Consider the following 12,575-nt stretch of genomic DNA (forward strand, 5'->3'; position numbering starts at 1 on the left):
GTGTGTGGAGAGGTGACCAGATTTTTCCTCAAGAGCCTCTTGTACAGGGGCTAAGGAGATGGTTCCATTAGAAGCTTGAGGAGCTGATCTCTCAAGGAGTGGGTGCTACCTGTAATAAAGGTGTAGACACTTTCCTCCCAGGTTCAGTTAGATTGGCCTATAGGTGATTTTTGTCAGGAAAGGGCCTTCCAAGTAGAATAAGCATCTTAAATGATCCATAAGAACTGCAAAACATTAGCTTTATTTTGAATGGAGTAGAAAGTTCTCTGTGGCTACAGAATAGGTACGTGTGGATTAGCCAAGCATACTGGAGGAGGGTGTGCTGAGCACTGTGCGCTGGAGGAGGGTGTGGTACGCTACAGAAGCCTCTGGGTGGCAGTTTTCATAACAGGATGAGGGAAGCTCAGCTTGCAGCACGTTCATGGGCTTGTCGGACACTTCTGCCTGTGTGTATCCTTCATGTTCTGGGGGAGGCGGCACTTGATGTGTTGGGAATGTGTGTGTTCACCTATAGTCCAGTGGTGCAGCCGCGGCAAGCATCACAACAGTGACAGAGGTTCTCAAAGAATACCTTCTGTACTCCTGTGAGTTTCAAATGTGATTTTCTTTTCCCTTCAGTTAAGCATGTTAGAAGAAGATCTGATAGCTTTGAAATCTCCTTCAGAAGAAAATATTGCAGGCATCCTAGAAACCTACCATGCAGAGGTAACCTTGTCAGTGTCCTAACCTTGGGTTTTAATTCAAGGGTGAAGCAAAGTGATTCAGCAGTTAGGAGATGGTAAACTCCGCGGCTCATGGATGCAGAGCAATGTACTGGGGACAGTTTACTTTAAAGCTGGGTAGGAGGAGCAGTGCTTGAAGATTGGCCTTGTGAGGAGCCCTTGCAAGGGCCTTTATAATGTACATGTGTTTCTATAACAGACATTCAATGCCCGTACTATTTGTGGAGCTGCTAAAGTAAAACTCTAGGATGTATCTTTAATAATAAAATATATTACAGTTTCCAGTTCCTTATGTCATCCCACTTAAGTTTTCTTATAAAAGCCACAGAATCTATAAAAAGATTGCACAAATTCGAATCACATTGTATAGTTGAATGCATGCTTTTAACTAAAATCCCACTGAAATTATAGTAGAAAAATGAATTCGCCAACTCAAATAGAATGGAAGAGGAGACAAAAGCAGAGTTGAGATGTTAATATTGTTACTAGTTTTCCTTGAGTTCTTGTCTTATGGCCCATGGAAAACTATAAGTAGAGGCATGGCAAGATAGCAGGTTAAGCAAGTCTTATTTTAGAGAAAAAGTAAAGCAGAGAGCTTTCAAGTTGGGAGGGTCTTGGGTAGGTAACCCATGGTGGCTTCAATCAGGTTCCTTATAACCTTGAGTTTGTATATTAGACATCAGATTGGAGTAGATTAGGTTGGTTACTTTGAGTGTATGTATGGGGGTGGGGCTGAAAGAGTGATGACTTAGACAAAGGAATGTGGATTCCTGCCTGCAGGAAAATGACCCCCAACAGTTTCTAAGAAGGAAGAAAGTAAGAGAGGCCAACTCTTGATCACCATCTTAATAAGTTTGGTTTAGGTTCAGACTAGAATTTCCTTTTAGTCTTGCTGGAGTAGGTTAATACCATATGTTCTTTTGGCCTGTGTCCCTAGGTAACTTCTTACCAAAGACAATTATCTTATTCGTAATTTCTATCAGCAGGGTGGAAACTTCGAAGCAGAAGGTGCTAGCTTAGATATGAGAATGTTGCAGTCATCTTTCAGTGTGGGAATCAAGCTGATTCCTGCTATAAAACCTATTTCCTGAAGATTTTTAGAAGCAGTTAGACTTCCTGACATCCAGCAGGTCTAACCAAGGCAAGAGCTAAGTGAGATGCTGTGCAGAAAAGAGAAGAATAGACTTAGGTGGGAAGGCCTGTAGCCCATTTGAGTAGCAGCTTGCAGAACCAGTGTATACTAGCATCCTCCTGAGCAAAACCATGCAGGAAAGTCCTGTAAATACTGGCAGTCATGGAGCCCTTTAGTGGCTCATCCAGGTACATGCCTGGTCATATAATGAATCAAATGATTGATAACTGTGATTGATACCACACATAATTTGTGAAAGGTAAGCGATTAATGGGAACCATACAGGGAACTAAATCATAAGGTGGGAAGAAAGAGATATAACCGACAGCCTGCAGCCTTTTTTAAAAAAAAAAAGAAAAGAAAGTTTTGATGGGAGTTCAGTGTAAATAAGCTATATAATGAAGCTGCCTGGATACTCAGCTTACAGTACTAACAGTAAAACTACTGTATCCAAAACAGACAGGGCTTACATAACCCTATTGTCCTTTGCTGAGACCTGCTTCACCTTACAGATAAGGTCTATACTCTGCACAATAAGAATGACCTTGGTAAACTGAGACTTGCTCCTAGGAAGGACCTGGATTGTGAGGGAACACAACATTGTGCCAGGTGCAAAGAGATTAACTGAAAGTGTAAACATCAGAGGGCTGGCTTTTTGTTAAGAGCTCAAACAGCCGGAAGAGCCTTATTACTGTACTTGTCACGACTTGTGAGCTCCTTCCTGTGGTAGTTCTCTCTCCCTGGAGGTAGAGCTTGAGGGAAGTCCACTTGGGGGTTTCAGAGGGAAATTTGGCAGGGTAGCTTCTCAGGTTCTAGGTCCCTTATCCTAAAACCATAGAAACGTTTTTGTGATAGTGTGTCCAGTTTAATGCCATACTCAAAAACATAAGGATATCTTTGCCTTTGACATTTTTAAAGAATTAATGTAGACTACTATATATTGTCTGAATTTTGAGTATCTGGAGGCAGTTGTAAGTTTATGAGACTATTAGATATAATTTGATTGAAAGTGATAATCAGTCTCAAGGCATATCATTAAACATGATGAAAATGGTAAAGATTTTTATAGATATTTGAGTTACTTCAAATGATTTCTTTTCAAACAGTCCAAGATCGATATAGACAAGCCTTTTATACTTGAAGAACACATGGACAAAATAAACAGGTATTTCTTTTTTTTTTTAATTTTTATTAGCATTTTCCATGATTATAAAAAAAATCCCAAGGTAATTCCCTCCCTCCCCCTAAACAGGTATTTCAAAGAGAGTTCAGTTAATCACATTCCTGGGGTTGGGGGGGGGGTGTTGATACTGAATTTAGTTTGCTAGCATTATAATTGCATTTGATACTGCAACACACTCTGAATCCAGCAGCATAAGACTTTTATCTTCATATACCTTTGCAAGGAACTTCTCACCTATTCTCTCAAGGGTGAGTGGCCAGTATATTTCAGTGATCTCCCATGTGAATTCAGCTGAATGCACCATGTCTCCATTTAAAGTGGGGAAGAGAGGCTAGAAAACAAAAATTGAATTAACTTTTCTTTTATCTTTATGAAGTCATCTTTTCTGAAGGTCATATTAAGCCAGTCAGCAAAAGGGCTTGTTCGGTGGTTTGAGAAGCTGGCAGAATGGCCCAAGAAAGAACAGGAAGAAAACAAGTAAAAATTATGCATCCATGTCTTCAGTTTCAAAGCATGGTATTTTTATAGTAGAGATGCTTACTTTAATACAGATGTCATCAGTGCAGGAAAACAAAGCAAAGAGAGTTTGATTTCATTTTGCACTAGTGATAATAAACTACAAACACTCTTACCCAGGAAAGGAATATTCGTGTCTCACTTGTGAAGTAGGTTGAGAAGTCCTCATTGTAGAAATAGAGCTTGGGGGAAGCCAGTGTCAGTCATTGGTATCTTGGGGATGGGAGCTCACTTACACAGTGGTGAGGTGATGTTTCTTTTCACAGGTGCTTTTCAGCCAACACCGTAGAACAGATTATTGAAAACTTAAGGCAAGATGGTTCACCATTTGCCCTGGAGCAGTTGAAGGTAAATGTGTGGATCCTTTCTGTCCTCGCTGAGTACGTGGCCATCTCGGGACAAGCATGTCTCTGAGGGTTGTCATTCCTTCGTGAATGTCACATAATAAGCCTCAGGAAGCCACACATTCAACCTTGATCTAAATCCAAGTTCATTGTCTACCTGCTGGCCAAGTGAAGCTGATTTCCTTTCCTTTGAGTGTGCAGAAAGACAGTGGCGGCTACTTTGTGTTTCCAAGTAGTTCTCTTGTCTTGTGGTGTGGCTTTTAGGAACATTGTCATTAGAAGGTTTGACTCACTGAAAAATAGTCACCTAATGATACATTACAGTGGTGTTTAGCCTATAAATTCTGCTTAATATGCAGTATGATCTTTTTTTAAGCAAGGGGTTTAATGAAAAACTGTTTCAAACTAGCAACCCATTACCAATTGCCATAGCTGAGTCATAAATAATGTTGCCAGAGTCAAGGATGCTTTTGACTTTCTGCACCATAATAGCCAAAAAAAAGCCCTTTTGTAGAAGCGCACACCGGGTCTTGTCATTCTTGATGCAATCATAGGGTTGTGAAACCCAGAGGATTTCAGAACTGTGGACAGAGGGAAGAAGTGGGTTTCCTTATACCTGGAAAGGCGGTTGGCTTTTCTGTATTCGATAATGTTTTTCTATGTGTAGTCCCAGCACTTCATTTCTTAGGAAGGCCACTGACCCCTTTTATTTACTGACTTCTTGTTTTTTCTTCACTGTCTTCAATTTTAACATCTTGAGTTAATGACACATTTTGCGCTATTATTTCAAAGCTTTCTTCTCCCCTAAAGAAAACAAAAAGTTCTCCCTTGACCTTTTTCCTTAAGCTGCCATTCTAGCATTGTCTTCTACCTTGCCATAAAAAACACAGACATGAGGCCCAGCATGGTGGCGCACACCTTTAATCCCAGCACTCGGGAGGCAGAGGTAGGAGGATTGCTGTGAGTTCAAGGCTACCTTGAGAATAAGTGAATTTCAGGTCAACCTGGTCTAGAGTGAGAGCCTACCTTGAAAAACCAAAACAAACAAACAAAAAAGCCATACAGACATGATTTAGTCACTTCTGATGATTAGCTGACATGTCGTGCTTTCATTTTTCTTTTGGGCTTCTTTTTGACATTTCTGACCTTTAGCTTCAGACAGTATAAGAATAGAAGCTTTAGAGTTAGCAGGCTTGGGCTGGATTCCAGCTCCTTCTTGTCCTCTGTGACCCTGGACCAGTTCCTATTAGGACTTGATTACCTCATCTGTGAAATGGACATGTCAGCCCCTCTTTCTGGAATTGTGATTAATGTGTTGAGGTACTTTTCTGAGCCTTGAGGGACTTGTGCTCAGTAAATGTTCCTTCCTGTCCCAGTTTTGTTGGTTTTGACACATTGCTCTGCCTTTTACTGCCTCATAATTCTTTTTCTTTTTAAAAAAAATTATTTATTTATTTGAAAGAGGCAGAAAGAAAGAGGCAGAGAGAGAGAGAATGGGCGTGCCAGGGCCTCCAGCCACTGCAAATGAACTCCAGACACATGTGCCACCTTGTGCATCTGGCTTACGTGGGTCCTGGGGAATCGAACCTGTGTCCTTTGGCTTTACAGGCAAACGCCTTAACTACTAAACCATCTCTCCAGTCCCTGCCTAACCATTCTTGAGGAGAGTGGTGGTATCACCCCACTTTACAAACAAGGAGAGTTGCCTGCAGCCTAGAGCTCTCTGGTCCTAGGCCTGTGGTAAGTTTCCAGTGCACTGAGAGATGTCAAAAGCTGTAAGGATTTATTGGTCAGCTACCATGTTCTTCTGAGTATGTTTGTTGTATGAAAACATCTCTCAACTGTTCATATTTCATTAATGTCTAACTGGGTAGAGCATTTTGAATGACAGTCCCTTCCCATTTGTTTCACATGTGTGACAAGCATGAGTAAATGGGGCTTTAAATAGCTTTTCTTATTAAATCAATTGGTGGCCAACTGAGAAAGTATAACAAAAGACAGATTTTTGTTCTGCTTATAAAGTCCAAATGGATCAAAGGTCTGGAAACTGCTAAGCACTAGATTATAATGGCAGTGATGAGGAGAGTACACGCTGGCTTATACACCACAATGGTATTGTAAGGCATTTGTGACTTTCTTGACTTTGGAGGCTGTATTACCCTTTAAATACACCTGTTAGCATTGCAGAGTTCATCCAGGTATTCATACCTGAGATAATACAACTTGTTTTGTTTTTTAATTTTGGTTTTTCAAGGTGAGGGCTCCCTTTAGCACAGGCTGACCTGGAATTCACTATGTAGTCTCAGGCTGCTCTTGAACTCACAGCGATTCTCTTGCCTTGGCCTCCTGAGTGCTGGAATTAAAGGCACGTAACTCCATGCCCAGCAAAACAGCTGTTTCTTCCACTAAAGAAAATTAGTGAGTTTGTCAGCGAAATGGGCCCACTGTGTGCTTGCCACCTGAGGAGTATGTCCTCACTCTCACGGCTTGCAACCAGAGTGACGAGAACCTGGAGCAGCATTGCTGTCAGGGCCAGTCCACGGACAGTGTCTGTAGCTTCATTCATGGGAATGACTTCCCTCAAAAAGCAGTTTCATAAAGGTTGTAAGTCACTGTCTCTTCTTTAGCAGTGCTGTGGCTGTACATAGGCTACTGAGCTTTCCTAGACTCTTCCTGTTTAGTAAGCATCTGTTTAAGCCAGAGCTAGGTAAGATGCTGCCTACTCTGTCCATTCCTTCAGTGTGTATGGCCAGACTTGAGGATGCCACAAAGGACATAGAATGTTGAAGCAGGAATTCTTGGAACTCATAAGGTATAACCTTTGAGACCGTAAGGAGTCAGCCTCCACAGTGCATGTTGTGGTTGCAAAGGAGAGTGTGGGCTTGCAACAAGCCTCTCTCTTCTCTGGTAATCACAGTCACATATGTGAGTTGGAACACTAGAAATAGTATCTTTAAATACAAAACACATCACGTGCATAGCATTGTGGCTAATCTCAGATATGTAATGCTTAACTTTTTAAAACAACATTTAAATATTATACAAGATTCCCTCATAATGAATAACCATATATATATATATTTTTTCAAGGTTAGTTGAGTCACCTAGGGGGAAGAGTCCACTTTAGTTGAGACACCTGTCCCAAGTAACAAAGTGGCAAGGGGTAGCTTCTGCTTTTGTCCTTCTTTCTTTCCTGTCCATCTCAGGATCAAGGGTCCTCTGTGAATCTTAGTGGTTCATAACATGTGTCTTAATTTATTTGTAATAACCACTGCTTGCTTAGCTATTTGAGATCATAATTTTAGCCAGGCAAACTAAATGTAAGTTTATTTTATTAAGTTATATGTATAGAATTTATGCCACTCATGAAATTGTTTTATTATTTATTTGCAAGGAGACAGCAAGAGAGAGAGAGAGAGAGAATGGGTGCACCTAGGCATCTAGCTGTTGCACACTCCAGATGCATATACCCTTTTGTGCTTCTGTGTTTACATGGGTACTGGGGAATTGAACCCAGGTCTTTAGGATTTGCAGGCAAGCATATTAACTGCTGGGCCATCTTCCCAATCCCATCTGTTTTATTTTTGTTACAGATGAGAAAACTTTGATTTGATGCACTGGCAGGATCAGGCTAAAGTATAATTTTTTTAATGAATTGTTGATATATGCCTTACATAAATATTCATCTAAGACAACAAAGAAATGATTGGATAACAACTAATTTTTTTCCCCAAAAGGTAATTAATAAAATGTCTCCAACATCCCTAAAGATTACACTAAGGCAACTGAAGGAGGGCTCTTCAAAGACTTTGCAGGAAGTACTGACAATGGAATATCGACTAAGTCAAGCATGTATGGTAAGAAACGTTTTAAAGAGTACCGCTGTTTTAGAGTTAGGGAAGTTATATGTGTTCATTGTAGAACGTATAGCATACAGAAGAGGACAAGCAAAATTGAAATTACCCGTAAGTCTATTTTATGAAAACCAACAGGTCAGTTAGCTTTCAGTGTGTGGAAGTGTTGCTCTATAGATTATTGAATTCTGTGGAATTCAAGATAGAAATGAACCATTTTCTAGGCATGATTTCTGATTGTGGATAAGAAGCATAAGCACTCTAAGTTCCTTCAGTGGTAACCTGAGGACTATTACTATCATCAGGTATATGCACATGAAAGAAATACACAAATGGAAGTTATTAGTCTGGTGCATACTTTAATTGATGGCACCATTGTAAATATAGGTAGGCAGTAATTACAGGCATTGTCAAATGCATGAAGTATTTCAGGTTCATAGGCATTTCTTCTTCCATATGACAAACTTTTTAAAACAGAATCATCCACAAAATTCAGAGGATCCATAACAGGCATTGCTGTCATTTTGATAAATAAGTATAAGGTCGGTGGGGGGGGAATATTTGGTTTAATAAGCAGGAAGGAGACATTCCCTGGACTTCATTGTCTTAGTAGTTATTGAGATAAATAAAATTAAGGGTAGGTTACCTGATTAGAAACAAAGCTCTTTAGCTCTGTCTTGAAGTTGCTCCTTTGGGGATATCGTTGACAGCTGAATTCTATTAAGAGTTTGTTATGAACACATGCTTGGCTAGTCACTGGACCCATGGTTTTCCCACTAGCTCAAATCATTTCTGTGAATTTCTCCCTCAAGATTAAACTTGCCATGGCAGTATAAAAGGATTGAGGGAGCCGGGCATGATGGCACACATCTTTAATCCTAGCACTTGGGAGGATTGCCATGAATTCAAGGCCACCCTGAGACTTCATAGTGAATTCTAGATCAGCCTGGGCTAGAGTGAGACCCTACCTCGAAAAGAAAAAAAAAAAAAAGGTTTGAGGGAGATGAGGACATTTTCTGGGGCAAGTGGTCATGTGAGTGGCCTGAGGAGGTAGGGCTGGAAGAGCCAGGGGCCAGGGGAGATCAACACAGACAGAGAGTTGTAGGATCAGTTTTGGGAAAAGCAGATGGGCCTCATTGGACATATTGAGCCAATAAGGTTGGGAGGTGGTGATTAGGAAGTGGATTATTTGAGACGGTCCAGGCTGAAGTGTCATTGTCAGATTGTGCTCTTGGGAGTGAAGGCTGAAGTGGATAGAAGGCAGAGATCACCCAGAGTAAGGTTGCCCAGAAATCACCTCATATGGTCTTGATTTTCTTTCAGGAAGGGCATGACTTCCATGAAGGCGTTAGAGCCGGTAAGTGACAAGTAGTTCTGCCTCCTTCTTGACCAACAGGGATGAGGGCTTATGAGCTTTCAATATTAAAATGGTGATTGTTTCGTGAAAACTTAACTTTTATAGAGATTGCCAAGCTGTCTGTGTGTTTTAGACATAACCATCTGGAATCTACCAGAAGATAAGCCTTTAAAACAAATATTCTTGAAATTCACATAACTCGTCACTGCGCTCTGCTGCATGGGTCAGAGGGAAATCTGACCTGCTGCCACGAGGACTGCCTCCTACACTCGTAAACCACTCTGCTGCTGAGGTCTTTGAAAGGTGCATGCATTCCTAACCCAGGTGCCCTCAACTCTTCTTCCCTTCCTTCCTTTGTACTGGCCTGGTACACTTGGGCCATGGTCAGACCCTACCATCCATCATCTTGTCTATACCTAAGCAGTTAACCATCACTGGTCAAAGACAGCATGACATTACACTTTCCAGTTTTGCTTCTCATCTCCAAAGGCAGAATTAGAAAATTAGACTAGGAAAATCATGGGATTTTATTTTCTCTAGCAAACTTAAAACAACTCCTTTTTAATGTATACCTTATTACCTTATTTGTATAAGGAACTGTTATTTGTATTTTTCGTGGTCGTGTGGCTGGTGGCCAGGCATCCTGAAGATTGAACCCAGGGTCTTGGGTGTTTGCTGGGCTAAGTGCTCTACAGCTGAGCTATACCCCTAACCCGTGGCTTTTTCAGACGGTCTCTTTGTAGCCCAGGCTGATCTTGAATCTACTGCCTTTGCCTCCCAAGAGCTAGGATTATAGGTGTGATCCATGCCTGGCTAATTTTTTGTGTATTATTAATCACTTTAATAAAGCACTACCTTTGAATGTGTGTTTGTGTGTATGGAACTGAGGATAGAACCCAGGGTCTTGTGCCTGCTAGGCAAGCCCTCTTCTATTGAACTGTACCTGCCCCATAACCTCAGAAATGCTTTGTTACCTGAGTAAGTGGCTGTGTTTTCTGTGCTCTGAGATGTGATAAATACCAATTGCTGCTGTAGAATCCTTTTAATTTCTAGCATGGGATAGTATCAGAAATAATCCAAGGTTCAGATCTTTTGATTTTCAACTGAAATTTTACTATGAGATGAATTCTTACTATGTCACCCAGGCTGGCTTCAAATTTGTGATCTTTTTGCCTCATAATTCACCATACAGTCTCAGGGTAGTCTTGAACTCACAGCAATCCTCCTACCTCTGCTTCCTGAGTGCTAGGTGGGATTAAAAATGTGCCCACCACACCTGGAAAATTATACATATTTTAAGCATGGTTTAAATTTGCTACCATGGTCATGCTTTAATGTTTTAATTTATTGGCATAATTGTAAACTCATGTACTTCTAGGAAATAATACAAAGAGCCTACATAGCCTGGACCCAGTTTCCTATTTTATATAACTGTGGTGTGCTATTGAAAGTGTGAAATAAGCATTGTTCTTCGTGTGTTAAGAGGTTACAGACTATCTCACACCTCAGTCCTGTGGGGATATTTTGTGCTTCCTAGCAATGACGACACTGAAATAGAAGCAGGATCTCACAGTTACCTGACTGGTCTGATTTTTAACTGCAGAGCTGTCTGCAATAGAGGATTTAGTGGGGCAGCAGCATTCACTTTTAACCATACATCAAGCTTTTCTCCCTCTGTCTGAAGTGATAATTTTTCTCCCAGAACCAAACATGAAGAAGCTTAAAAGGCAGATATGAGCCCACTGCACAGCCTTGCCTTCCCTTTCAACCACACCAGCATTGGATTTAGTTATCTCTGACATACAGATTTCATTTACAGTTTTGTCTGTTGGGGACAAAAAGCCCTTGGATGAATTTAGTACACTTTACTAAAACTAGGGACATGAAGCTCAGAAGGTGAGAAAACCTCCATGCTATTCATCAAAAGTAGGTTGCTGCCCTGCCAGATTGGAGAGTTTTAGTTTAGAAGAAAAATAAAATTTATCCAAAAACTTAAGCTATGCAGAAAAATGTGCTACAGGAAAATATGCTTAGTGAAAGTTTCTATCAGTTCAGTAATTGAAATATAACATCAGAAAAACACGTGTTAACACCTTTATCTTCTTTTAACAGTTTTAATTGATAAAGACCAGAATCCAAAGTGGAAACCAGCTAACCTCGCGGAAGTAACTGATGAAGATTTGAACCGCTACTTTAAGTCTCTGGGAAGCAATGATTTGAAATTCTGAGGTTTATTTTCGAGCAGGGGTAAGGCGTGCATCAGCACGAAGGCCAGATCTGGCTTGGTGCCTGTTTCGATGCAGCCGACAGGCCAGGAATGCTTTCTCCACTTTTAAATGGTTGGGAAGAGAAATCAAAACCAGGACTTCACGAAGTTCAAATGTCAAGCATGTTTGAAGTGTAACTGAGCTCATGTTTATTTCTCACCTATGGCTGCTTCAAGTAGGTATGGCCCAGACTGCTGGGCCTATAATGCAACAAATATTAACTGTGATGTCTATCTGAAAAAGTCGGCCATTCTCTGTTTCATGAGATGAGAAAACTCAGAAGTCTCTAGAGATTAATGAGTAGTTACCATATCTATCTAATGGGGTTTTGGGCTTTCAGTAATAATTTCCTATATAGAATAGACAAACTTATGTATACATGATCAAAAGTATGAAAAAAATACCGAAATTTAGAAGGAAGGGTTACTATATTACTACATAATGATTATGTTTTAGAATAGCTGAATAACTGGAAAGATTTAGAGTAAGGATTGTTCACTCAGCCTTCTTAAAGTAACCAAAATGCTTTTCCCTTGGTGAGAAGGAAAACACTGTTCTTGTCACTTGCAGTGCTGTTAATATAGCAGGATGAAGTACGAGGCTCCAGTCACTGAGCTATACACACGCTGCTTTTTGTACATTACATTAAACCTTTGTGTGATCAGGAAAAAAGTTTTAAATATAAAATCTCCAGAAACTGGGACTGTTGACAGGATGTATTCAAGGCTTTTCAACAAACTGCAAGGAATCCAGTCAGAGTGATTTTATATTAAAGGTCAGCTGGTTACTTATTGTGTGACTTGTTATGTGGATTCTTCTTCATTCCACACCTCCCAGACACTAAAAGAATGTGAGGTGTGCAAAAGCATTATAAAAAACAAAACAAAACGATAGGAATAAAAGCATTAGAGATTATATCTGGTTGGGGTAGAGACTGTAGCCAGGAAAACATCGCTTTAAATTTTCTCAGTTTCTATTTGGCAGGAAGAACTGACTAAACAAAAACTTAAGGAAGGAGTCAAATAAAGATGCCATGGTACTGCACATTTTTACATTTATGTTCTTGAAACTCCTAAACTAGATCTCAGTGATTCAGAAAATTACCTGTATAAATGGACTTCTATTCACTTTACATTTATTGGTAGTACAGAATTTAATTTTTATTATGTTAAAAAATGACATTGTAGGGCTGAAGAGATT

At 40.2% G+C, this 12,575-nt stretch overlaps 1 protein-coding gene across 1 annotated transcript in view; it reads left to right on the plus strand.

Moving 5' to 3' along the window:
* The window catches only part of Hibch (3-hydroxyisobutyryl-CoA hydrolase), a 57,193-nt gene extending 45,027 nt beyond the window's left edge, over positions 1-12,166 (plus strand). The window contains exons 9-14 of the mRNA XM_045148432.1: positions 619-705; positions 2,961-3,019; positions 3,820-3,901; positions 7,635-7,754; positions 9,075-9,108; positions 11,221-12,166. Of these exons, the coding sequence (XP_045004367.1) occupies positions 619-705; positions 2,961-3,019; positions 3,820-3,901; positions 7,635-7,754; positions 9,075-9,108; positions 11,221-11,336 (498 nt within the window). The 3' untranslated portion in view covers positions 11,337-12,166. The remainder of the gene's footprint in view (positions 1-618; positions 706-2,960; positions 3,020-3,819; positions 3,902-7,634; positions 7,755-9,074; positions 9,109-11,220) is intronic.
* The last annotated feature ends 409 nt before the right edge of the window (positions 12,167-12,575 follow it).

Source organism: Jaculus jaculus, chromosome 4, assembly GCF_020740685.1.
Source record: "Jaculus jaculus isolate mJacJac1 chromosome 4, mJacJac1.mat.Y.cur, whole genome shotgun sequence".
NCBI lineage: Eukaryota > Metazoa > Chordata > Mammalia > Rodentia > Dipodidae > Jaculus > Jaculus jaculus.